General features: G+C 42.5%; 1 protein-coding gene across 2 annotated transcripts; it reads right to left on the bottom strand.

Moving 5' to 3' along the window:
- Positions 1–6,232: 6,232 nt before the first annotated feature.
- LOC311101269 (high affinity cGMP-specific 3',5'-cyclic phosphodiesterase 9A-like) lies at positions 6,233–19,722 on the bottom strand (the record flags this gene model as incomplete). Of its 2 annotated transcripts, none has more annotated exons than XM_084142399.1 (18): positions 6,233–6,301; positions 7,564–7,659; positions 7,914–8,042; positions 8,324–8,428; positions 9,044–9,157; positions 9,364–9,520; positions 9,865–9,947; positions 10,120–10,224; positions 10,364–10,450; positions 10,723–10,797; positions 10,906–10,990; positions 11,162–11,249; positions 11,434–11,504; positions 11,629–11,683; positions 11,912–11,955; positions 12,155–12,232; positions 12,593–12,663; positions 19,654–19,722. In XM_084142399.1, 18 exons carry the CDS (start codon positions 19,720–19,722, stop codon positions 6,233–6,235), a joined length of 1,581 nt encoding a protein of 526 aa, XP_083998525.1. The 2 variants fall into 2 exon arrangements, with proteins under 2 accessions (XP_083998525.1, XP_083998526.1); XM_084142400.1 differs by lacking the exon at positions 6,233–6,301 and adding an exon at positions 7,267–7,317.
- Positions 19,723–27,419: the final 7,697 nt, after the last annotated feature.

Here is a 27,419-nt window from a genome sequence, read left to right as displayed (position 1 = left end):
GCTGTGCCACTAGAGATCCTGGTTCGAATAAAGGCTCTGTCGTAGCCGGCCGCGACCGGGAGACCCATGTGGCGGCGCACAATTGGCCCAGCCCAGCGTTGTCCAGGGTAGGGGAGGGAATGGCCGGCGGGGATGTAGCTCAGTTGGTAGAGCATGGCGTTTGCAACGCGAGGGATGTGGGTTCGATTCCCACGGGGGGCCAGTATGAAAAAATTAATAATAATAATAATAATAAATAATGTATGCACTCACTAACTGTAAGTCGCTCTGGATAAGAGCGTCTGCTAAAATGTAAATGTGTTATGAAGATTGTTATGAATGATACTGCAACACTCATGAAGGTGACGACTGGTTTTATAAAGGTGAATGCCTGTGTTACCAAGTCACTTTGTCCATTGTTTTGTCCTGTATACCATAGGGTGCACATGGGCACGTGCCCACTCAGATTTATCCTGTTTAAAAATGTAAAAAACATACACTACCAGTCAAAAGTTTGGACACACCTACTCATTCAAGGGTTTTTCTTTATTTTTACTATTTTCTACAATGTAGAATAATAGTGAAGACATCAAAACTATGGAATCATGTAGTAACCAAAAAAGTGTTAAACAAATCAAAATATATTTTATATTTGAGATTCTTCAAATAGCCACCCTTTGCCTTGATGACAGCTTTGCACACTCTTGGCATTCTCTCATCCAGCTTCATGAGGTAGTCACCTGGAATGCATTTCAATTAACCGGTGTGCCTTCTTAAAAGTTAATTTGTGGAATTTATTTCTGTCTTACTGCGTTTGAGCCAAGCAGTTGTGTTATGACAAGGTAGGGGGGGTTTAGAGAAGATAGCCCTATTTGGTAAAAGACCAAGTCCATATTATGGCAAGAACAGGTCAAATAAGCAAAGAAAAATGACAGTCCATCATTATTTTAAGACATGAAGGTCAGTCAATACGGAAAATGTCAAGAACTTTGAAAGTTTCTTCAAGTGCAGCCGAAAACACCATCAAGCGCTATGATGAAACTGGCTCTCACCAAAGGAATGGAAGACCCAGAGTTACCTCTGCTGCAGAGGATAAGTTCATTAGAGTTACCAACCTCAGAAATTGCATCCCAAATAAATGCTTCACAGAGTTCAAGTAGCAGACACATCTCAACATCAACTGTTCAGAGGGGACTGTGTGAATCAGGCCTTCATGGTCGAATTGCTGCAAATAACCCACTACTAAAGGACACCAATAAGAAGATACCTGCTTAGAAGAGACCTGCTTGGGTCAAGAAACACGAGCAATGGACATTAGACCGGTGGAAATTTGTCCTTTGGTCTGGAGTCCAAATTTGAGATTTTGTGAGATGCGGTGTGGATGAACAGATGATCTCCGCATGTGTAGTTCCCACCGTAAAGCATGGAGGAGGAGGTGTTATGGTGTGGGGGTTCTTTGCTGGTGACACTGTCTGTGATTTATTTAGAATTTAAGGCACACTTAACCAGCATGGCTACCACAGCATTCTGCAGTGATACGCCATCCCATCTGGTTTGGGCTTAGTGGGACTATCATTTGTTTTTCAACAGGACAATGACCCAACACACCTCCAGGCTGTTTAAGGGCTATTTTACCAAGAATGAGAGTGATGGAGTGCTGCATCAGATGACCTGGCCTCCACAATCCCCCGACCTCAACCCAATTGAGATGGTTTGGGATGAGTCGGACGGCAGAGTGAAGGAAAAGCAGCCAACAAGTGCTCAGCATATGTGGGAACTCCCTCAAGAGTGTTGGAAAAGCATTCCAGGTGAAGCTGGTTGAGAGAATGCCAAGAGTGTGCAAAGCTGTCATCAAGGCAAAGGGTGGCTATTTGAAGAATCTCAAATATCCAACATATTTTGATTTGTTTAACACTTTTTTGGTTACTACATGACTCCATATGTTTTATTTCATAGTTTTGATGTCTTTGCTATTATTCTACAATGTAAAAAAAATAGTAAAAATAAAGAAAACCCCTTGAATGAGTGTAAGGGTTGGTGTGAGGTGTGACCCAGGTGCGGTGCAGGTTAGACAGTAGGCAGTAGGCAGAGATGGTGAAACAAGGATCTTTACTGATGGTCCCGAAGCCAGGATACAAAATAACGGAAAAGAAAGGTGGAGCAAATAAGACTCCAAAAAACAGGCAGACAACCTAAAATACGAAATACAAACTATGATTGAAATAGTAAATAAACAGGGCGAACACTTCTCACATACCTGTCCATACGTCCCGCGATCAGACACTGATTAGTACTGCTGAGCAAGGGAACACAGGGAAGTGAGGGCAGAAATACACAGGTGAATCAGATAGACACAGGTGACACCAATAGGAAGATGATTAGTCCCGACTGTGAGTGAGGAGGTGCCTAAGGATGTCGGAGGACGACACCTAGTGGGTCGCTCCGGAACTGCGACCCCCTCCTGTAACAAATGAGTAGGTGTGTCCAAACCTTTGACTGGTACTGTATATTTTTTTGTAAAATGTTTTGTTGTTGTTTCTCTGTAATACTACTAGCCACCTACCAATTTTATGAAAATGTCTTTAGCTAGCCCAGATATGTTCCCAATATCCCAACCTCATAACTAGCTACCAAGAAGCCATTTCAAGCTATCAATAAAGTTAGAGTAGCTAGCTTGTCTAACTATTTTAGCTGGCATGCCTGCTGGCAAGGTTAGTAGACTTTAGAAAAGCAAGCAATTACTAAATGTACTTAATAAGACTCAAATTCCTTTCAATCTTTTACCCAGATTTTAGCAGAGATGCAGAGAAGCATATTTAGTTTCTTTAAAAAAAGAACCACCAGTCAGGAGGATACAGACAGCTCAATAGGTATGCTTAGATAATTAAGCATAATGAGTATGCCTCTAGATTGCAGGAAAAATGTGTTTCAGGTGTTTGAAAATGCAAAATCCTCTGACTTACATACAGGGGGCCTAGCCCCCTCCGGACCACCCCCAATACTTTGTGCCCACTCAGATGTTTAGGGTGTATGACACCTCTGCCTGTATGACAACATAGATGCACCAGGTCTACTTATCAAGTTCTAACAGGTTTAATGTGAAACCTCAGACTTCTGGTCTTACCTAGTGTAACAGTTTTGCTTCCTTCCCTCTCCTCGCCCCAACCTGGGCTTGAACCAGGGACTCTCTGAACATAGTGACAACAGTCACCTCAAAGCATCATTACCTATCGCTCCACAAAACCCTGAAGCCCTTGCAGAGCAAGGGAAACAACTACTTCAAGGTCTCAAAGCAAGTGACATCACCGATTGAAATGCTACTAGCGCGCACCGCTAACTAGCTAGCCATTTCAGATCGGTAACATTAGCATGTTAGAATGAAACTTTTTGGAAAACCTTTGGAAGGTCTTGTTGTTTTTACCACAGAATGTCAAGGTTTCTTTGAAAGTGATACAGTAGTTACCCTTTTTTAGATCCACAAAAATACCTTTAAAGCCCTTTGGCAAGAGAATATAAGATGTGACACTTGCCCAAGGCACTTATAATAGATTGATTACTTTTTAGTTATCAATTATTTAATTAAAATTGCGTTCATAAAAACAACTTCAGTAATGGGTTGTTGTTCAATTGAATGGGTGTTAGAAGTGCTAAAGAAAATAAATGGCATGAATTAACCCCCTATAGTCGATGTCCGCGTCTCCGCGGCAATCTCATTAGCATAATACATAAAAAAACATAGAAATCTGTCAGTTTAAGACAAAAAACGAATTAGTTGTGTCCAATGGTCTTTATCAGTTCAGGGAAAAGAATCACAATATCCAAAAGCTGTGGTGACATTTTCTGTCTTCAATGTCTACTGTACATCTTCATCCCCTTGTAATAGTAATAAAAGGTAGCAGTGAAATACACATTGTTGATGACATTTATTAGGTAATCTGATACAAGGTATTTAAAGGGTGCATACAGTATATTAAACTAAATCAATATGTCCCTTTAGCTCTGCTTGGCAAAGCAACAACATCTCCTTCGTGATAAGAGTATGTCATAGCTAATTAAAGCATTCCTTCTGGTTAATGTAAATACTGTGTGTCTTGATGTCTTGCACGCAAGTGAGAGTAGCGCGAAGGAGGGAGGGAGAGAGGGAGAGGGGGCTGGGGGGTGATTACTCTCATTCAAAGGCTTCAGACGTGTCTCTTAGTGTCAACTGAGAGTTGTCCTTTCTTTGAAGAAACTTGAGTGATGAAAAAGGTTATAATTGTCTTGGGAGTCATCTCAGTCTCTTGCTGCTGCATCATCAACAGAGTAGGACATGTCTAAGGGGTGTTTATGAGTAATTGAAATGAGAGAAAAGGGCAAAATGATACTGCAGTGAGAATCAAACAAAGAACTAAAACAAATAGTTTACACGCAAAGTATAATTTATCAGAAAGATACAATGTTGGGGGGAGAGTGAGTAAGCAAGGACTAGTGGTTACTTTCATGCAACATGGAGTATAGAGATAGTTCCCTCTAAACAAAATGACTAGGCTATACTCAGGACCTAAGTTCAACCCCATCAAACAGAAGCAGAAAAGAGGTGAAAAGGTCTTATACGTGAAGCCAACTAGCAAAGAAAACGTACAGAAGAAAGTTATTTTCATCCCTGTTTGTCCCTCTGGAATTTTCCAAAAGTCATTAGTATCTAGCAGCAGACCTGCTAAAAACATTAAAGTCAGTATTTACATCCTATCTCTTTGGATTCTTCTGGGCCATATAAATTACTTTATCATCCAAATGTCATCAGAATCATGTAGGTCATAAAAAGTGTAATCATATGTAAGTAACGTCTTACAGATGGACAATTATCACTCTTGGAAATGTGAAACAGGTTGCAATAAACAAAGGTTATAAAACTGGCAATAGAAAATCTACTGTAGCTGTTGAATACCACCCACTTATTTTTGTGGAGGGACACTATAGAGAGATGTGGGTTAAGTGGTAGCTTGGGGTTGTACAACAAAACTGGCAAAGAAGTCTTGTTTCAACACATACCCCCTCAAAGCCTGAAGCTACAGACTACTACGCTTCCTAAACGACAATGAGCAGGAAATCCAAGCGTAAGCATGGGACATCCATATTGTGCATAAAGCATACACAATAGAATACAGATATCAAGTAAAGTACACAAGCTTTCAAAGACTCCCGAGCTTGACCTCCCATTGGTTCATTCATGGCTGCACCAATCGGAGAAGGGTCAATGGCATGACTCATGAACCTTCGATGAGAATTACTTTCTGAGATGAAAATCAGATACTACTGTACATATTGATTTCTTCTTAATAACCTGCAACTTTCCAAAATACTGGTGGAGTTTATTACCAGGTGACACATTTAGTATAAAAGGATGTTATATGTTTTACAACTGTGCTGTATTTTGCACAGTTTATGTAGGATGTACTATGCAAAAATAAATAGAATACAAGAATAACATTTTAGATTGTATTTAAATACTTTTGTAATAACTTACAACATGTATCTAAGACTGAATATATTGCACAACAATAGATGTGCTATTACACAAACCTCAAAATATGAATTTATGTAAATTCATTCAGTGCACACACTACGGGATAATTAGTTGAATTTGTTTAAACTCATAATAAGAATTATGTTAATTATGTTAAAATATGCTGTGTACTTGACATGGTTAAATTAAGAGTCAATTTATTCAAACTGTTTCAGAAACAGTTTTGCATTTGAATAGGAGAATTGAAAAAGGAAACGTGAATGTTCTAGTAAACAACTTAGTTGTTATTCATTATACTGTAATATCAACATCAACAAGTGTGACTAAAAACAGAAAGCAGAAAATATGGCATGTTAATACCTACAATGACCAATTGTCACTCAGAAATTATGATAGGCTGCATATACATAGACAGACCAATTATGATATTCTGCCCAAATATTGGTATTTTGACCAATCAGATCAGATATTTTGCCAATAATTGGGCAAAAAGATCAGAATTGGGCTGCCTGTGTAAACACAGCCTTTGATACCTACAATGACCAATTAGCTTTCAGATTAGCTATATTCCAATGTGCCTGGTACATTAATTCCTCCTAAGTAGTATGCTAGTGTGGACATTGAAACAGAGCCATTGTCCTTCTGTAATGTCCATAACAAAACAGTGGAGATCAACCAGGAGGTTTCATGTAGTCTAAGGTTGGTTCAGTGTGTAGAAGACAAGTCTTTTCACCCTCCATCTTGTCTTCAAAGACGCAGATCAGGACGACCCATGACCTTTTTGAATTTTTGGATCATAAAACGAGAGCCAGAGCCCTAAAATGAAACAAGCACTTCAGGATATCAGATGGGATTCTCCAGAGAGAGGATTCTGATTAAGTGGCACACACACATGCACACCCCCACGCACACACACACCCTCACGCACACATGCCTACACACACACACACCTACACACCTACACACACACACCTACACACCTACACACACACACCTACACACCTACACACACACACACACACACACACACACAGTGCTTTGAGTAGGACAAAGCATTCTTGATTGTGATTTGGCTCCATCAGTATCCATATCCTTCACAATGCTCTTCGCTGTGGAAAATCCTGCACACTATGAACTTGCAATACCACACACAGCAAAGGGAAAGAAAAACTGTAAAATCATAGACGGGGAAGACAGTATCTGGTCGTCAAAACGTTATCAATGAGGTTGTAAAGAATCCAACGACCCACATTGATGACGTTTAGACAGCACAACGTTTTCACCACTTTGCTTTTGCCACTGGGCTGCAGGTCTATGTAATTGACCAGCTTCGTTTTTGGTGTTGAGGTGAGTGCCCTCCCTCCCAAGGGCCAGGACTGATTGGTGCAAATTGGAGGGGAATACTATCGAACTGAATACTTCAACTATAAACCTCATCTTCAATGGAAGAGCCTCATCTTGCTAGTGGTTCCAAATACTCAACAGAGTCTGTTGTTCTTTTTGTGAAAACAAAAATTTGTAATGCGGTAGAGTTGAGCTGTTTCTTTTTGTGAATTCAGTTCTTTTTTCGAAAGCAAATTCAGAGTGATGAAAATATTGTGCGGTCGTAGTAAAAAAAAAAGCCTTGTGCTCCTACTATAGCTAGCTCACTAGCTTGCAGCAGTGTTGTTGTCGGCAGACTAGAGAGAGGCAGAAGAGAGAGGGCACTCAGGGCTAACACTACAGGCCAATCAGAGTCAGTTACTTACACAGCACCACTGCACTCGTAGCAGCAGCAAAGCTTACTTCTTCTTCCCTCCTAATGACATATTTTCTGTTTTTTTCTTCTGCGCCTCATTGAACAAAAGACACACTTTTATGTTAGAAAGTGGTTGGACATGGACATGTAATCCCACCCCACCACCGATACAAATACCCTGGTTGATCGTGAGTAATAACAAATTCCAATGTTTTTTCAATTAGGAAAATTGGGAATTGGAATTGGAATTTGGTTTACTTTCTGAGTTGACTGGAATTCAAATGGAATTCACCCCAACCCTGAAGGACAGTGTAACATTAAGTGAGAACAGATGTCCTACCTCTGTCATGGCGTCATCGATCTGCTTCAGCTCCTCATAGTGGTCTCTAGAGTCTCTCAGAGGCTGCACCATGATCTCCTCAATCTGGGGGAAGAGCTGCAACACACACAGGGGAGGATGGTGGGTAGGTATTCAGGACAGCAGCCTTTTCTAGTCAATATGGAATTGTTTTCAAGAGGTCATGAAATATAAGAGATGTGTTCAAACAGAAGCACACGCAAACACTCGCAGACGGGTACAGATGCGCACACGCTCATGTGCACAAACACCAACACCGACACACACATACTTACACACTATGTAAATCTAATATTGTGACATTGCTTTGTAGTTCAAACACACACGCATACCTTCATGACTGTCTCAAACATTGGGATGAGGACAAACTTGATGAATCCGATCTGGGCAGTGGGCTTGGTCACTTTGTCTCTGTCCATGAACGGAGCCACCGGCAGCCCTTCAGTCTTCTCCCTGTCACTCTGTCCATTCCCGAGACAGGAGGGTTTGAACATGTCACTCCACTCTTTAATGACATCATTCTAATTAATAGACTCATTCTGATGAAGGCCAAGATGGCTAAAACATACATTATTTTTACCCTTCTAATAAAAGCATGCGCAACTTCAAGAGTGACAGCTGAGCCTGTTTTCACCCCATACTTCCAATCAACACATTACTAGACTCATTATTATTAGACTTTATAATTATACATTATTATACATTATTATTCTTAGACATGATTAGACTTGATTGAGATCACCTGCATGAAATACTCCTCCAGCAGACAGTCCACCCAGGGTTCAGCCACCTCCGTAGGCCGAACCTCGTTGGAGATGTCACAGCATTTGATCAAAACCATCTTCAGCTGCACACATACGGACAAGGCATAAAGAGACCTTTTCACCATGCATTATGTCAACACAACCATAGTTTTTATCATTGGCTAGACTTTTTGTGGTAAAAGGCTTTGGAGCACTTAAGATTAACACAGGCACTTTATCTTCGAACCCTCTGGCTTTATTCCATAGGATGGACAGGACTGACATCATGAAACGGACATCAGTGTGCTGCTAACAGTTTAGCTTCCTCCACCGTCCATGTCCCCATATCGGGCTTGAACCAGTGATCCTCTGCTCGCAGACCCACGTGACCCCCTCCTTGACAACGTACCAACCGCTTGAGCTATCGAAAAAGATCTAATTCGATAGCTCCATTGGCGGCATTTCAAGATAGCTGTGGAGTGAGCTTACAGTACGATCTTAACTCCATTACAATCACGTGATATCTCCAGTCCCCTATTCAAAGTCTTTCTTGGGTATGCCCTATTTTTCCATCCCTGTCTTTGTTATTGACCACCCCTCCTACCTTTTGTTGTTTGCTGAAGTGCTGAGGCTATACCTGAACAAAGTTATGCCTATTTGGCACCCCTTGATGTACAGTATTCATAGACAGTTGATGTCATGTGATGTACGATACGTACGCATGTGACGTGCTCCTCGTTGGTGAAGTCAAAGCTGTCCACTTTATGTTTGAAGGAGTCTAATATTTCTCCGTGCCGGGCCATGTCTGTGGCCAAGATCAGGGTAATGATGGCCTGTAAAGGGAGATGGAATCATCCTACCTTAGGCCAACTCAAAACATCTCCTGGTTAGTTGGAGAGAAGGAAATGCAAAAAGACAAAGGCCGCATCCCAAATGGCACCCTATTCCCTATATAGTGCACTACTTCTGTCAATAGTGGTGCACTATGCCATTTGGGATGCAGAAGAATCACTGTGCATTAGCCTAGGACACCACCTACCTGTCTGATCTGCTTGTAGGCCTCCAATTCGACATTGGCGAATATGTTGCACTCGGGCAGCGAGAGGATCTGGAAGGCCACGGCGCAGTGATGGTTCTCCAGGGGAGATATATCGTTGTAACGCACGGCCAGCTCTGTGCGAGCGTTGATCTGGTACCTGACGAGCAAAATACACCTCTGTGACAGTTTGATTTATGCCTAAAACCAGGAGCGTTCCTTGACAACATGTCCTGACCAGGGAAGCCTATAATCACTAGGGCCCAGAGTTTTACCCTGGTCATGTCACATGGTTAGGAAGGAACTTCTGACCTTACATCAAACCTGGAAGCATACATTGGACCATTTCCACAATGTAATAACATAATTGAAGAAGTTCCAAAAGATCTCTTTGTGAATGAACACCTCAGTATTGTGTCTATCATCAACATCTATTCAGAGATCTAGTCAAGGCTATAGAGCAGGGGGAACTGAGGCGCAGAGTAGGAACCTTTGGGCGCTTACGTGTTGTTGTACCCGGGGTGGTCCAGGTCGTGGCACACTGCAGCTGTCATGAGAATGCCCATGTCCGTCAGAGTCATCTTCTCCTGAGGAACACACATAGCACATGTTAGTCTACTATAAATCTCTAATACAAGGTGCCAGGAGATTTTCCTGACCACCTGACCTGACCAGGAAAAAACTCTGGACCCTAGTTATAGACCATTTGTGTCTGGTAAATGGCATGTATTATATTATATTAGTACAGTCGTTTCTTACCGGCAGGTTACACAGGTTAATCATGCCATACATCATCTGACTGACACAGAAGCAGTGGCGGAAGTTGTGGAACGGGTTGCTGCGATAGTTCTCCTGAATGCCCAGCTGTGAGAAAGAAAGCTGTCAATCAAACTATCCTAGTCATCAATACTCTTTGGTTCTCTTCTTTTGAAGTTGTTGTTCCATATCAGTTGCATATCACTTGCATATGGAGGTAATTGCTTTTCTACAGTTATACTTTTACCAGCCAGCGTTTGAGAGTGATGGGGTTCATGTTGAATTCCTTCACCAGTCCCAGGTCGTGATACATATACTCCAAGCAGCTTAGCATCTAAACCACCGATCAAAGACACAGTTAAAGGAATACTACACACATCATCATAAGGCACAACAAGTGCTCTATCTTAAACTTGATTGCTGCCATGCAAAAACATTTGGGATTGGACTAATGAACAAAATACCAAAATATCGTTTTTGAGTGTAGTATTCCTTTAAGTTCACAATTTGAGAAAATACTTCAAAATGTTTTACTACAAAAATGTGATTATAAAGGCCTGGTTGGAAATATAATAGATATTAGATCTGAATCTCAAGAGAACTAACCTCATTGTGTTCCCAATGCCAGACATCGAATGTTGGCTTCTTCAGTGCTTCAATAGTCTCCTGGGATAAGGTGTACTGTAGAAATGAGAGAGAAGGCACTGCGTCATTCCTAGGATTAATTATGTAAAAGTGATGAATATCTTTAGATATGACTCAGAAAAAAACATGTAGCCTGCTGTATACCTTTGGATAACTTGGGACGTCACGTCTGGGATTAAGCTTCTTCCCGTCGTCTGAGAAGTTGTATTTGCAGGGACAGTTCCCAACTCTGAAGAGATGCGAGCAAATACATCATATTTGTATCATCAATCTACTAGCTGTATGATTTCTCTGAATCACAACAACATTTTAAAACCATCATAAAAGTCTTACTATAGAATATCCTAAGAGCTCTGGAGCATGGCTTGATGAGTGTAATTTATGTCAAAGGTCATCGTACCTCCCTCCTCCTCTGGATGTCATCTCATCTCGTAGTTTCTTTAGGTCATTTTTGCACTTCTCAATCTCCACAACCTTCAGTCCCTCCACTGTAACAACAACATGACTGTTAGTACATAAAGGCGTGAATTCAGTAACAGTGAAACACACAGGCACACAGGCACACACACACACACACACACACACACACACACACACACACACACACACACACACACACACACACAAGAGAGAAACACACATCGAAAGTTAAAGAATAAACCCTGCACATACACTCCACTCTTTTCTCCAACATGGCCAGTCTGTTGGTCACCTCAGTTTTCAGCTCGTTGATTCGGAAAGCCCTGCAAAAATATGTGAAAGGGGTTTGTATGAAAGGTCCTGGTGTCATGGAGGTATTTCTGTGGAAAGGGAAAAAACTAAAGTGGAAAACTTCTGTCTGCAGTGGAACATAAACACACCAATTACCTGCTGAACTGCTCTGCCACCTGAGATAACACGTTTTGAAACATGTCTTCTTTATCTGTGGGCGCAAACAAGCAAGAAATAAATCACTCTTGTGATCAAAAAGCTACCGGTAAACATGAAGAAATGTTTAGTACCCAGATCTGTTTTAACATTGTTTTTACATTGTTTTTAAGTTTTGTTGTCATAGCTTTATGTGAGTTATGTGAGTAAGAATTAATTAAGGACTAAAAGGTCAAAGGTTAAAAAGTGTTGCTGAATTTGAAATATCACTTTGGTACTTCACCTCCTAGCTGACCGGTGGACAAAGAAATGACTTTGTACAAGGAGCTGTAAAACATGTCAGTGACATTCTAACATCATTCATCAAGTCATAGTTTACATCACATTTGAAAAGTATTTTTACTCAGAGTATAAAGGCTATGTAGTCTTTGGATTAACAACGGTCAGGAAGGCTTTTCTACGACTGAGATCAATAAATATACTGTATCATTGAGATTAGGCGATTAGGGTAAAGGTGAAGTGTTACTTGGGAGAGTTGGTAGGCATAGTCGGGTCTATGGACACCAGGGCCCCTTCAGGATCCACCATCATGATGGCAGTATTCCTATGGAGGGGGAGCAACAATAATAAATAATAAGGATGCATTCCAAATAGCACCCTATTCCCAAACTGCACTACTTTTGACAAGGTCACAACATTAGTGCTCTATATAGTGTTCCATTAAGAATGCAACCTCCATTTCTTCTTAATATGCTCTAAAACACACGCTAAGCTTGTCATTTGGTGTTTACTTGTAGTTTACTCATCATTCATGAAGCTCTGTCAGGATAGGGGGTCGATAAGTTTGTAGTGAACTTGAAACAAATGTGTTGTGCGTAATGCATACTTTAGACTGACGTGTGACTGTGAGGGAGTGGTGAGAGAGACGAGAGAAGGTGATGGCTGCAGCTGAAATGTCACTGACCTGGGGATGTTGGATGAGGAACAAAGAAGCTCCTTGATGTCACATGGGCTGCAGTGCCGACTGAAAACCACCTGAAAAAAGGCAGACGCATGGTGAGTGTCGTCTGTGTCTCCCTATGCATCTCAAGCCATCTGAAAACAATCAGCTCTCTGTGAGACCTGAGTCTGTTGTAAAAGAAAAGGCTGCAGTGTCCAAAGTGGAAAGAGTGGGGGAAGAAAACAATTATATTTTTTAAATGTTATTTACCCTTTATTTAAACGGGGAAGTCACATCAAGATTCACCTCTCTTTTTCAAGTGAGCCCTGTATGTTGAGAGTTAAAATGTTGAGGACTAAATCACAAAGGCATGCAGTTGAAAATATGTTTGAACTAAACACATTGTAGCCTACCCTTATCAGGGACCAACCCAATCTCGCAGATAATACGACACTCTAACAACATACTAGCAACAAATTCTTGCGTCATCAACCCAGTGAGAGAGTTTGTATCATTCTCTGTAAATCACAGCAATATACACAGAAATGCCAAAACAGATTATACAATGTCAGTTACAGTGGGGAGAACAAGTATTTGATACACTGCCGATTTTGCAGGTTTTCCTACTTACAAAGCATGTAGAGGTCTGTAATTTTTATCATAGGTACACTTCTACTGTGAGAGACGGAAAATCACATTGTATGATTTTTAAGTAATTAATTTGCATTTTATTGCATGACATAAGTATTTGATCACCTACCAACCAGTAAGAATTCCGGCTCTCACAGACCTGTTAGTTTTTCTTTAAGAAGCCCTCCTGTTCTCCACTCATTACCTGTATTAACTGCACCTGTTTGAACTCATTACCTGCATAAAAGACACCTGTCCACACACTCAATCAAACAGACTCCAACCTCTGCACAATGGCCAAGACCAGAGAGCTGTGTAAGGACATCAGGGATAAAATTGTAGACCTGCACAAGGCTGGGATGGGCTACAGGACAATAGGCAAGCAGCTTGGTGAGAAGGCAACAACTGTTGGCGCAATTATTAGAAAATGGAAGAAGTTCAAGATGACGGTCAATCACCCTCGGTCTGGGGCTCCATGCAAGATCTCACCTCGTGGGGCATCAATGATCATGAGGAAGGTGAGGGATCAGCCCAGAACTACACGGCAGGACCTGGTCAATGACCTGAAGAGAGCTGGGACCACAGTCTCAAAGAAAACCATTAGTAACACACTATGCCGTCATGGATTAAAATCCTGCAGCGCACGCAAGGTCCCCCTGCTCAAGCCAGCGCATGTCCAGGCCTGTCTGAAGTTTGCCAATGACCATCTGGATGATCCAGAGGAGGAATGGGAGAAGGTCATGTGGTCTGATGAGACAAAAATATAGCTTTTTGGTCTAAACTCCACTCGCCGTGTTAGGAAGAAGAAGAAGGATGAGTACAACCCCAAGAACATCATTCTTTGGGGATGCTTTTCTGCAAAGGGGACAGGACAACTGCACCGTATTGAGGGGAGGATGGATGGGGCCATGTATCGCGAGATCTTGGCCAACAACCTCCTTCCCTCAGTAAGAGCATTGAAGATGGGTCGTGGCTGGGTCTTCCAGCATGACAACGACCCGAAACACACAGCCAGGGCAACTAAGGAGTGGCTCCGTAAGAAGCATCTCAAGGTCCTGGAGTGGCCTAGCCAGTCTCCAGACCTGAACCCAATAGAACATCTTTGGAGGGAGCTGAAAGTCTGTCTTGCCCAGCGACAGCCCCCAAACCTGAAGGATCTGGAGAAGGTCTGTATGGAGGAGTGGGCCAAAATCCCTGCTGCAGTGTGTGCAAACCTGGTCAAGACCTACAGGAAACGTATGATCTCTGTAATTGCAAACAAAGGTTTCTGTACCAAATATTAAGTTCTTTTTTTCTGATGTATCAAATACTTATGTCATGCAATAAAATGCAAATTAATTAGAGAGGTTGGAGTCTGTTTGATTGAGTGTGTGGACAGGTGTCTTTTTATACAGGTAACGAGTTCAAACAGGTGCAGTTAATACAGGTAATGAGCGGAGAACAGGAGGGCTTCTTAAAGAAAAACTAACGGGTCTGTGAGATCCGGAATTCTTACTGGTTGGTAGGTGATCAAATACTTATGTCATGCAATAAAATGCAAATTAATTACTTGAAAATCATACAATGTGATTTTCTGGATTTTTGTTTTAGATTCCGTCTCTCACAGTTGAAGTGTACCTATGATAAAAATTACAAACCTCTACATGCTTTGTAAGTAGGAAAACCTGCAAAATCGGCAGTGTATCAAATACTTGTTCTCCCCACTGTATATAGTGGTATGCTGATGGCACACATATTCGTTGTATACTGTGTCTGTCTGAAATTCATTGTCAAGTAAAGTGTATCTAAGCTTGTTGTTGGCTAGCCTCCAACAACACAAAGACCTTTTACACAAGCAGGTGTAGTAGACAATCCCTCAAACTCTCGAGCCCTTGAATGGCCATGTGTCACTTTCAGGTCTCTACTTGAAAAAGCTCTATGCCACCATAACAACAGGGGTTTGTGTCATCACAACTATACTGGGTTTACTAAGTGCCTGGCCCTATGTATCCAAAATCAAAGCAGACTTGAATACATAGGCTAGTCGGTGTTCAAAGGTAACCAAATCTGGTAGATTCACTTGTGCTAAGTGGATTAAATATGCAGAAGGCATTGACCATTTTTATCCCTGAATGCATTCAAGATTTAATGAGCCAAAGAAATTGGAGGCCATATCCATTGGAGAAGCAGTTGCTATTTGAAATGCTACCAAATGCAACATTGCAATAGACACCAGCTGGAATGGGTTTTAACCAATCAGCATCCAGGATTAAACCCACACGTTGTATAATTTGCAACATTCTATAAGATAAGTTTTAATGTCACATGCACAAGTACAGTGAAATGCCTTTCTTGCAAGATCTAACCCCAACAATGCAGTAATCAATAACAATGTAATGCTACAAATAACAAGGTAGAACAAAATAATAAATAAGAAGAACACGATAAAGTAAGTAAGCATAAGTAAGTCAGTTCCAGTACCATATTTACAATGTGCAGAGATACTGGATTGATAGAGGTAGAAATGTATAGGGGTAAGGTGACTAGTCATCATGATATATGATAAACAGAGTAGCAGCAGCGTATATGATGATTGTATGTGAGTGGGTGTGCATGTGTGTGGAGTCAGTATAATTAGTATGTGTGTGTGTGTTGGAGTGTCAGTGTGGTAAGTGTGTAGGGCCCTGTGAGTGTGCATAGAGACTGTGCAAAAATAAGGATAAAATACAAGGGTCAACTCAGATAGTCTGAGGAGCCATTTTGTCAGCTATTTAGTAAGCTATTTAGCAGTCTTATGGCATGGGATTGAAGCTGTTGTTGGTGTCAGACCGTGCGGAAGCAAAAGAACAGTAGTGCTGAGCGATTAGTGCTTTTTGAGGTCGTTTCGGTTTCTGTTCGATTATATAAAAAATCCATTTCGGTTTAGATTACTTTTTTTAAACATTACATGCACTATGCATTATGTGGGTTGAATGCTGTAACAACACAGAATAAAACAATTAGTCCCATGATGGTAGTGACTGCCCATTTCTGCTTATCACTTATTAACAATAATTTATTCACATTACTTTACTTCAATAAAATATTTCAGTTGTTGTGTATATTACATTTGTTTTACTTGATGACTTCATTATTTCCTTCCAAGTCATCATTTCATCTCTATAGAGCTGCTGCCTATGCTGTCTGAATAAAATCACTATTTTAGTAGTTCTTCAAAGTAAACAAAACATACTTTTTTGACTGCTGAATACTATCAATCACTTAGATCATGTATTTTCAGGTAGAGATACCTCTTGAAGAAGCTGCTCTCTATGTACCCCCTCTCCTACATAGCAAGCGTAAAAGAAACACAGACTGGACAAGTTTAGACCTGCAATGGATTATGGTCATTGTAGTTAATTATCAAGTTTTCTGCACTAAACTATGTACAACATTGGCCTGTTGGAAACTATAACTCCCTACTACGTAGCACCGTTCGGGCATATGATTTATGTGCACATTGAGCTCACAAAAAAAAGAATGAAATGAAATTCAAGTAATTTAACCGACATCGGTCAAGTTTTTTTGACTTTATGTTTTGTTTTACCCCATATGTAACCTGTGTTGTTGTTTTTATCGCACTGCTTTGCTTTATCTTGGCCAGGTCGCAGTTGTAAATGAGAACTTGTTCTCAACTGGCTTACCTGGTTAAATAAAGGTGAAAAAAAAAATTCTGGGCCTTCCTTTCACACCGCCTGATATAGAGGTCCTGGATGGCAGGGAGCTTGGTCCCAATGATGTACTGGGCTGTCTGCACCACCCTCTGTACCGCCATGCGATCGAGGGCGGTACTATTGCCATACCAAGCAGTGATGCAACCAGTCAAGATGCTCTCGATGCTACAGCTGTATAACTTTTTGAGGATTTGAGGGCCCATACCATTTTAAGTTCTTAGTGATTTGGACACCGAGGAACTTGAAGCTCTCGACCCGCTCCACTGCAGCCCCATCGATGTGGATGGTTGCCCCCCCGTTTCCACAATCAGCTCCTTACTGACGTTGAGGGGGAGGTTGTTGTTCCGGCCCCACACTAACAGGTCAATGCCCTCCTTCTTTCTGTAGGCTCTCTCATCGTCGCCAGTGATCAGGCCTACCACTGTCGCATCGTCAGCAAACTTGATGATGGTGTTGGAGTCGTGTGTGGCCACGCAGTTGTGGTTGAACAGGGAGTACAGGAGGGGACTAAGCAAACACCCCTGTGGGCCCCTGTGTTAAGGGTCAGCGTGGGGGAGGTGATGTTGCCTACCCTCACCACCTGGGGTCGGCCCGTCAGGAAGTCCAGGATCCAGTTGCAAAGGGAGGTGTTCAGTCCCAGGGTCCTAAGCTTGGTGACGAGCTTGGAGGGGACAATGGTGTTGAACGCTGAGCTGTAGTCAATGAACAGCATTCTCACATTGGTATTCCTCTTACGTATCTAGGTGGGTGAGGGCATTGTGGAGTGCAATAGAGATTGTGTCGTCTATGGATCTGTTGGGGCGGTATTCAAATTTGAGTTGGTCTAGGGTGTCTGGGATGATGGAGTTGATGTGTGCCATAACCAGCCTCTCAAAGCACTTCATGATTACAGAAGTGAGTGCTACAGGGTGGTAGTCATTGTGGCATGAAGCCTTAGAGTTCTTAGGAACAGGGATGATGGTGGTCAGCTTGAGACATGGGGATTACAGACTGGGACAAGGAGAGGTTGAAAATGACCATGAATATGCCTGCCAGCTGTTCTGCGCATTCTCTGAGAACGTGCCCTGGAATACCATCGGGCCCTGCGGCCTTGCGGGTGTTGACCTGATTAAAGACTTTACTCACAACGGCCTCAGAGAGCGAGATCACCCAATCTTCTGAGTCAGTTGCTACCCTCACACCACAATGTTGAAGCTTATATGATGAGAGCAAATATGAGACACAGTAGCCTATATCAAATCAAATCAAATTGTATTTGTCACATGCGCTGAATACCACAGGTGTAGACCTTACAGTGAAATGCTTACAAGCCCTTAACCAACAATGCAGTTTTAAGAAAAATAAGTGTTAAGTAAAAAATAGATAAGTAAGAAAGTAAAAAATGTAAATAAAAAGAAATAACAAATAATTAAAGAGCAGCAGTAAAATAACAGTAGCGAGGCTATATACAGGGGGTACCGGTACAGAGTCAATGTGCGGGGGCACAGGTTAGTCGAGGTAATTGAGGTAACATGAACATGTAGGTAGAGTTAAAGTGACTATGCATAGATAATAAACAGAGAGTGGCAGCAGCGTGTTATCTGTCTGCATTATATGCTTACAGTGCAATGGCCCGGGAGCTGTGATAACAAGAACATACTGGGTAGGCTAGTAATGTTTCTACCCTCACAAATATCATGTTCTGTTTCTTCCCCCTTTGATAATGAATTAGTCCACCACACAATTCTGGTTTTCCTTACAGTACAGGGAGTGCATACGTTTTCTGTATGTGATCCTTGCGGGAATTTAACCTTGGAAGCAATGTGCTTTCACCAACTGAGCCACACAGGACCATCTATAGTTTTCCTCAGACTCAGAGGGAGTAGAAAACAATGGAGGCATAGAACATGTTAGCAACAGGTGGCACTGTCTGTGTTTGTTTAAAGTACGCCACAAACACCTGTGAACCACACTGTTACACCACCTCTTGGTCTATTTTTACCACAACTTGAAAACACAGCTATCTCAGAGGCCTCTCACCTGACTCATGTTTTGAGGAGTATTCACAACTTATCCACCACGAATATGGAAATAAAACAGAGCACATAGGCAACAAGGGGCACAGAATGACTGGTGCATGAGATTAGGTGTGTGGTTGTGGAGCCATAATGAACCCACATTGCGTCAATATCATTAGCCACCTGTAGAGATTATATGACTTTGGCAAGCTTTTGGTTTGGTCACCTGATTCATACAGTAGTCAAACCATACTGTAGCCTACAATTAGTAGAAAAATGACACCATTTCACCATCTGTCTGTCTATTGGTTGACTCCCTCATTGCAGCCAGGGACCTCAATGATTGAAGAGATGTAATCACACAAGATCATTTGGATGCTGTCTATGATAAGAGTCTAACTCTGATACGGGAGTGACCCCAGCGCTCCCACTGACTAGCTCAGAGGGCATCTCCTCTCACACAGAAGAGAAGAAGAAGAGAAGAGCATGGTTCCTGTGTCTGTGGCTTTCATTTTGTGGTCAACCAGGATATTTGCTAATGAAAACGGATGGAACTCATGGATAGGTAATCAAATATTCATTCTTGGCGTTCACTATTTGATTTCAAGTACGCTGACTAGCTACGGTAGAGAAAATAGCTGACGGCGCAATCTGTTAACTCAGCTGATCCGGATAATAATATCAGATAGAATTCAAGAATACAAATAAAATAAAAAAATGGGGGAGGGAAAAAGAGACAATATAAACCTCATAGAGGTGGACCCACCTTCTGAACCTTGCCATCCACATCCAGATAGATGGTTTTTGGGGCATAGGAAGAGGAGCTGGAACCCATGCTGATTCCTCTATGTTTCTCTCTCTCTCTCTCTCTCTCTCTCTCTTGTTCTCTCTCTCGCTCTCACTAATCCAGCAGGAGGAAGGTTTGGAGCCCCCGTCCTCCTGCAGAGGAGTCTATATGGCTAGGATCAGAGCCCTGGGAAACACAGGAAGACGCTAAGACTGCAGCACAGGAGCCACTATTGAAATACTGCAATAAACAACTTCATTGGAACTGAGACTTGAAATGATAAATCATTACATTTACTGATTTTACTGTTGCAATTCATCTATAAACCAGAAAACAATTTTAAAAAAGCACCATGAACATCTTTTCACTTATAAAGCAGTATTGCATTATCATTTTCAACTGCACACTAAAACCACTGATCAAATATGACCAATCAATTGCTTTCATCTTATAATTGCTGCAACATTTCCATCTACCTCCATCAACACATATGAAATATTATCACAATTCTGACTCATGATAACACAAATATGAAAAACAGCATTGTAAGGACAATACACATAAATAAAATAAAATCACAAAAGTACTCTGAAGCTCTATCTTGGAATCTAATCTTTCATGGTAAAATAATAATTAAACACATCCCAATGACTTACTGTGTCAGCGATGGCGTTTTCCCCTGACGCTAGAAGCTTCTAAACTTTCCCGGCGCTGCTGATGATACTGATACTAGAGTGAGATGGGAGAACCTGGGGGACTTTGGTGATAATTGGCACTCTGGTCCGTTGCCAGGGGACTGTTACTACGGTGAGATTAAAAGAGGCTGCCCTCCTCCTATCTCCATAATGTCTTTAGTATAGAAGCTGTGAAAGCTCCTGGTCACTACTACACACTCATTTCCATATGTCTTATCAATGAGATATATGCATGTATGCACGGAATGATTCAAGTGTCTTTATTACTTCATGCTTTCTTTTTTATTTTTGTTATTTTATATGTTTTACCTTTATTTAACCAGGTAGGCCAGTTGAGAACAAGTTCTCATTTACAACTGCGACCTGGCCAAGATAAAGCAAAGCAGTGCGATAAAAACAACAACAACACAGAGTTACACATTGGATAAACAAAACATACAGTCAATAACACAATAGAAAATCTATATACAGTGTGTGCAAATGTAGTAAGTTATGGAGGTAAGGCAATAAATAGGCCATAGTGCAAAATAATTACAATTTAGTATTAACACTGGAGTGATAGATGTGCAGAAGATTATGTGCAAATAGAGATACTGGGGTGCAAATGAGCAAAACAAATAACAATATGGGGATGAGGTAGTTGGGTGGGCTAATTACAGATGGGCTGTGTACGAGATCGGTAAGCTGCTCTGACAACTGATGCTAGTGATCGGTAAGCTGCTCTGACAACTGATGCTTAAAGTTAGTGAGGGAGATAGGAGTCTCCAGCTTCAGAGATTTTTGCAGTTCGTTCCAGTCATTAGCAGCAGAGAACTGGAAGGAATGGCGGCCAAAGGAGGTGTTGGCTTTGGGGATGACCAGTGAGATTTACCTGCTGGAGCGCATACTACAGGTGGGTGTTGCTATGGTGACCAATGAGCTAAGATAAGGCGGGGATTTGCCTAGCAGAGATTTATAGATGACCTGGAGCCAGTGGGATTGGCGACGAATATGTAGTGAGGGCCAGCCAACGAGAGTGTACAGGTCACAATGGTGGGTAGTATATGGGGCTTTGGTGACAAAACGGATGGCACTGTGATAGACTTGTGTGCTTTGTCAGTAAGTTAATTGTCTGGAGGTCAATATACAATAGGTGGTGGATTAGTAGCTTGGTGGACATTAGTTAGGCAATTAATACATGTCAAACATCAAATACAATACATTGATTTGAAGGGCATGTGATAAGGATGAGAACATGGGTGAAGTGAGACTGCTTTCTCTTAATATCGAGAGAGCAGAAAAAACGGTATTTAACCATTCGGAAGTACGCATAGAAATACATTCAAGCTATTTACATTTACGTCATTTAGCAGACGCTCTTATCCAGAGCGACTTACAAAGTGGTGCATTCAGCTTATAGCCAGTGGGATAACCACTTTACAATGTTTTTTTTTTTTTGTTTGTTTTTTTTGGGGGGGGGGGGGGGTAGAAGGATTACTTTATCCTATCCCAGGTATTCCTTAAAGAGGTGGGGTTTCAAATGTCTCCGGAAGGTGGTGAGTGACTCCGCTGTCCTGGCGTCGTGAGGGAGCTTGTTCCACCATTGGGGTGCCAGAGCAGCGAACTGTTTTGACTGGGCTGAGCAGGAACTGTGCTTCCGCAGAGGTAGGGGAGCCAGCAGGCCAGAGGTGGATGAACGCAATGCCCTCGTTTGGGTGTAGGGACTGATCAGAGCCTGAAGGTATGGAGGTGCCGTTCCCCTCACAGCTCCGTAGGCAAGCTATGTTATAGCAACACAATTCACGTTCACAAATAAACTTGCCTCTATTTCATTTGCAGGCAGCATCCACTTCACGTTAATGGATTTTAGATCTAAAAGGGGGTTTTGACGTCAAGTGGGACCTTATCGTCTACCTGTGGGGTCATCCAACAGCTCCTCACACACACACACAAACACACACGCACGTGCGCACACACCCACACGTCTCTCTCTCCTCAACCCCTCTTTGAGAATTAGACTAGCAGATGGTTTAGTCAGACAAGTTCAGCAGCAGACAACTTGAAGTGATCTACCAGTCTTCCCATATTCCTTTAACTCTGCTTTTCAACATCATATTTTCTGCTGTAAATCTATGTAGGCCTACAGTAAGTAGATATTGTGATAAAAGTCAATATCAATCAATATTCACTCTGGATTAAGAAATACGTTTATGGCAAAACCAATGGGCTATTATACCATATCAAAATCAAAAACACTTTGCGGTCTAAAAATTAAATCAAATCAAATGTTATTTGTCACATGCGCCGAATACAACAGGTAAGTGAAATGCTTACTTACAAGCCCTTATCCAACAATGCAGTTTTAAGAAAGAATAGCTAAGGCTATATACAGGGGGTACCGGCACAGAGTCAATATGCGGGGGCACCGGTTAGTCGAGGTAATTGAGGTAATATGTACATATAGATAGAGTTATTAAGCCCCCTATTCTCATTCGGTATCAACAACCTTCAAAATTCAACAGAGCCAACTGAGTTCAATCAAGGTTAAGGCTAGCATTAGAGCCAACGATCCACAACACAGACTCACAAAGATGTCTTTCATAAAACTATTTGGCCTACTATTTGGCAATGCTCATGCTGTCACTGTCATTCCTCCCTCTCTCTCTATCTATCCCGCAGTTTGAGAGTAGTGTGTGTTTGTGTGTGTGTGTATGTGCGTGCGTGCGCGTGTACGTGCGTGTGTGTGGCGCGCTCACACTAGGCAAGAGTAAGCCTATTCCAACCATACAGGTCTGCTATAATTAATTGGGGAGGAATAACAGCCTCCTTTAACCTTGATTCACAGGGCCTGATATGTGACTGACTGACTGACTCCTCAACACAACACAAGCCAGATAGAGCCACACAAACATAGCTGCTGTGGCCAACCTATCCCTAAGGTATAAGTACAGGCCTGGAGTACACATCACCTGAGTGGGAGAGACAGAGAAGGCAGAAAGGCAGATTGAGAGCTCAGACAAATGCGAGAGATGAGAGATGGCTGCGTAGATCAAAGATCATTTTCCAAAACATTAAACTCAATCAAACAGATCCACTCTTCTGTATTTTCTTACAATATTATATTGTGCCAGTCCAGTTCAGTCGCCTCAAGTGTTGTGTGGCTGGAGCCAAATTATCTTTAAAAATGGAATAGGAACAATGGAGCTGAGAACAAAATCAGTTATATTTTCAATGCTTATGTAACTTGAGAGAAAGGAGCATCACAAATTTTTTGGGTAATCAAGGAGGCAGAATCAACAGGGCAAAGGCGACAACGTGCAATGTGCGGTCCGATTTTCATGATAAAAGACGTACAGCTAGAGATCTGAGTAGAAGCCATTAACCTGATAATAAGGATGGAACATGGGCACCAACCTCTCTCTCTCTTTCTCTCTCTCTCTCTCTCTCTCTCTCTCTCTCTCTCTCTCTCTCTCTCTCTCTCTCTCTCTCTCTCTCTCTCTCTCTCTCGCTCTCTCTCGCTCTCTCTCTCTCTCTCTCTCTCTCTCTCTCGCTCTCTCTCTCTCTCTCAATTCAATTCAATTTAAGGGCTTTATTGGCATGGGAAACGTATGTTAACATTGCCAAAGCAAGTGAAGTAGACAGTAAACAAAAGTTAAATAAACAATACAAATTAACAGTAAATATTACACTCAGAAGTTCCAAAAGAATAAAGACATTTCAAATGTCATATTATGTATATATACAGTGTTGTACCAATGTGCAAATAGTTAAAATACAAATGGGAAAATAAATAAACATAAATATGGGTTGTATTTACAATGGTGTTTGTTCTTCACTGGTTGCCCTATTCTAGTGGCAACAGGTCACAAATCTTGCTGCTGTGATTGCACACTGTGGTATTTCACCTAGTAGATAAGGGAGTTTATCAAAATTGTGTTTGTTTTCAAATTCTTTGTGGATCTGTGCAATCTGAGGGAAATATGTGTCTCTAATACGGTCATACATTTGGCAGGAGGTTAGGAAGTGCAGCTCAGTTTCCACCTCATTTTGTGGAAAGTGTGCACATAGCCTGTCTTCTCTTGCGAGCCAGGTCTGCCTACGGCGGCCTTTCTCAATAGCAAGGCTATGCTCACTGAGTCTGAACATGGTGGTGGACTATGGTGGTATGAAGGACTATGGTGGTCTGCTTGAAACATGTTGGTATTACAGACTCAGTCAGGGACATGTTAAAAATGTCAGTGAAGACACTTGCCAGTTGGTCAGCACATGCTCGGAGTACACGTCCTGGTAATCCATCTGGCCCTGCGGCCTTGTGAATGTTGACCTGCTTAAAAGTCTTACTCACATCGGCTATGGAGAGCGTGATCACATAGTCATCCGGAACAGCTGGTGCTCTCATGCATGCTTCAGTGTTGCTTGCCTCGAAGCGAGCATAGAAGTGGTTTAGCTCGTCTGGAAGTCTTGTGTCACTGGGCAGCTCGCGGCTGTGCTTCCCTTTGTAGTCTGTAATAGTTTTCAAGCCCTGCCACATCCAACGAGTGTCAGAGCCGGTGTAGTACGATTCAATCTTAGTCCTGTATTGACTCTTTACCTGTTTAATGGTTCGTCGGAGGGCATAGCGGGATTTCTTATAAGCGTCCATGTTAGAGTCCCGCTCCTTGAAAGCGGCAGCTCTACCCTTTCGCTCAGTGCGGCTGTTGCCTGTAATCCATGGCTTCTGGTTGGGGTATGTACGTACGGTCACTGTGGGGACGACATCATCGATGCACTTATTGATGAAGCCAGTGACTGATGTGGTGTACTCCTCAATGCTATCTGAAGAATCCAGGAACATGTTCCAGTCTGTGCTAGCAAAACAGTCCTGTAGCTTAGCATCTGCGTCATCTGACAACTTTTTTATTAACCGAGTCACTGGTTCCCAAGGACACTAAGATAACCTGCCTAAATGACTACTGACCCGTAGCACTGACGTCTGTAGCCATGAAGTGCTTTGAAAGGTTCGTCATGGCTCACATCAACACCATTATCCCAGAAACCCTAGACCCACTCCAATTTGCATACCGCCCCAACAGATCCACAGATGATGCAATCTCTATTGCACTCCACACTGCCCTTTCCCACCTGGACAAGAGGAACACCTAAGTGAGAATGCTATTCATTGACTACAGCTCAGCGTTCAACACCATAGTGCCCTCAAAGATCATCACTAAGCTAAGGATCCTGGGACTAAACACCTCCCTCTGCTACTGGATCCTGGACTTCCTGACGGGCCGCCCCCAGGTGGTAAGGGTAGGTAACAACACATCTGCCACGCTGATCCTCAACACGGGGGCCCCTCAGGGGTGCGTGCTCAGTCCCCTCCTGTACTCCCTGTTCACCCATGACTGCATGGCCAAGCATGACTCCAACACCATCATTAAGTTTGCCGACAACACAACAGTGGTAGGACTGATCACCGACAACGATGAGACAGCCTATAGGGAGGAGGTCAGAGACCTGGCCGTGTGGTGCCAGGATAACAATTTCTCCCCCAACGTGACCAAGACAAAGGAGATGATTGTGGACTACAGGAAAAGAAAGAGGACTGAGCACGCCCCCATTCTCATCGACGGGGCGGTAGTGGAACAGGTTGAGAGCTTCAAGTTCCTTGGTGTCCACATCACCAACAAACTATCATGGTCCAAACACACCAAGACAGTCGTGAAGAGGGCACGACAAAGCCTATTCCCCCTCAGGAGACTGAAAAGATTTGGAATGGGTCCTCAGGTCCTCAAAAAGTTATACAGCTGCACCATCGAGAGCATCCTGACTGGTTGCATCACCGCCTGGTATGGCAACTGCTCGGCCTCCGACCGCAAGGCACTACAGAGGGTAGTGCGTACGGCCCAGTACATCACTGGGGCCAAGCTTCCTGCCATCTAGGACCTCTATACCAGGTGGTGTCAGCCTAGACATAAACTGTTCTCTCTGCTACCGCACGGCAAGCGGTACCGGAGCGCCAAGTCTAGGTCCAAAAGGCTTCTCAACAGCTTCTACCCCCAAGCCATAAAACTCCTGAACAGCTAATCATGGCTACCCAGACTACTTGCACTGCCCCCCCACCCCCACCCCTTATTTTTACGCTGCTGCTACTCTGTTAATTATTTATGCAAAGTCACTTTAACTCTACCCACATGTACATATTACCTCAACTACCTCAACTAGCCAGTGCCCCCGCACATTGACTCTGCACCGGTACCCCCCTGTATATATAGCCTCCCTATGTTATTTTATTTTACTTCTGCTCTTTTTTTCTCAACACTTTTTGGTTGTTGTTGTTTTATTTTACTTTTTTATTAAAAAAGAAATGCATTGTTGGTTAAGGGTTGTAAGTAAGCATTTCACGGTAATGTCTACACCTGTTGTATTCGGCGCATGTGGCAAATAACATTTTATTTGATGTGGCTGGTGGTGCTGTGGTCTGGATGTAGGTCCTCTCAGCATTGGTCCTCTATGTGTAGGTCCGGTGGGGGGTCCTGCTGGTCTGGGAGAGTGTCTTGCTGGTCTGGGCGGGGTGTCTGTTGATCTGTTGCTCCTGTGTGAGGTGTTGGGTCTGCGGTTGAGGGCGATATCCTTTAGAGTCCGGGACGAAGGTGGGCTCTCTCACTCTCTCTCTCTCTCTCTTGCTCCCCCTCTCTCTCCCTCTATCTCCTTCTCCCCATCCCTCTCTCTTTATCCCCCCCACTCTCTCTCCCTTGAACCCCCCTCTCTCTCTCTCCTTTCTCTCTCCTTTCTCTCTTCTTTCTCCACATCCTTCATAATTTTGTGTCCTCATGTCTGGAGGGTGAAAGACTCTTATTTATCTTCCTCTTTGTCCTCCTCTGTAGCTATCGGATACATCAAGCACAGATACTGTCCTGTAGGTAATTCAGGAGTATCGTTTTGCCAAGGGGCCATTTCTATAAAGAGGAGGGACACTGGTCAAAATTACAATAGCAACATCAACGGCAACAACAATTCACGTTAATGACACATTGCATAAAGACTATTAACTGTTAAGTCACAATTTTTCTCTGAATTGTTATTTGCCCA

Source organism: Coregonus lavaretus (genome assembly GCF_964263955.1).
Source record: "Coregonus lavaretus genome assembly, chromosome: 26".
Taxonomy (NCBI): domain Eukaryota; kingdom Metazoa; phylum Chordata; class Actinopteri; order Salmoniformes; family Salmonidae; genus Coregonus; species Coregonus lavaretus.
Note: the sequence above shows the minus strand (reverse complement) of the source record. Positions and strands in the feature narration are given on the sequence as shown.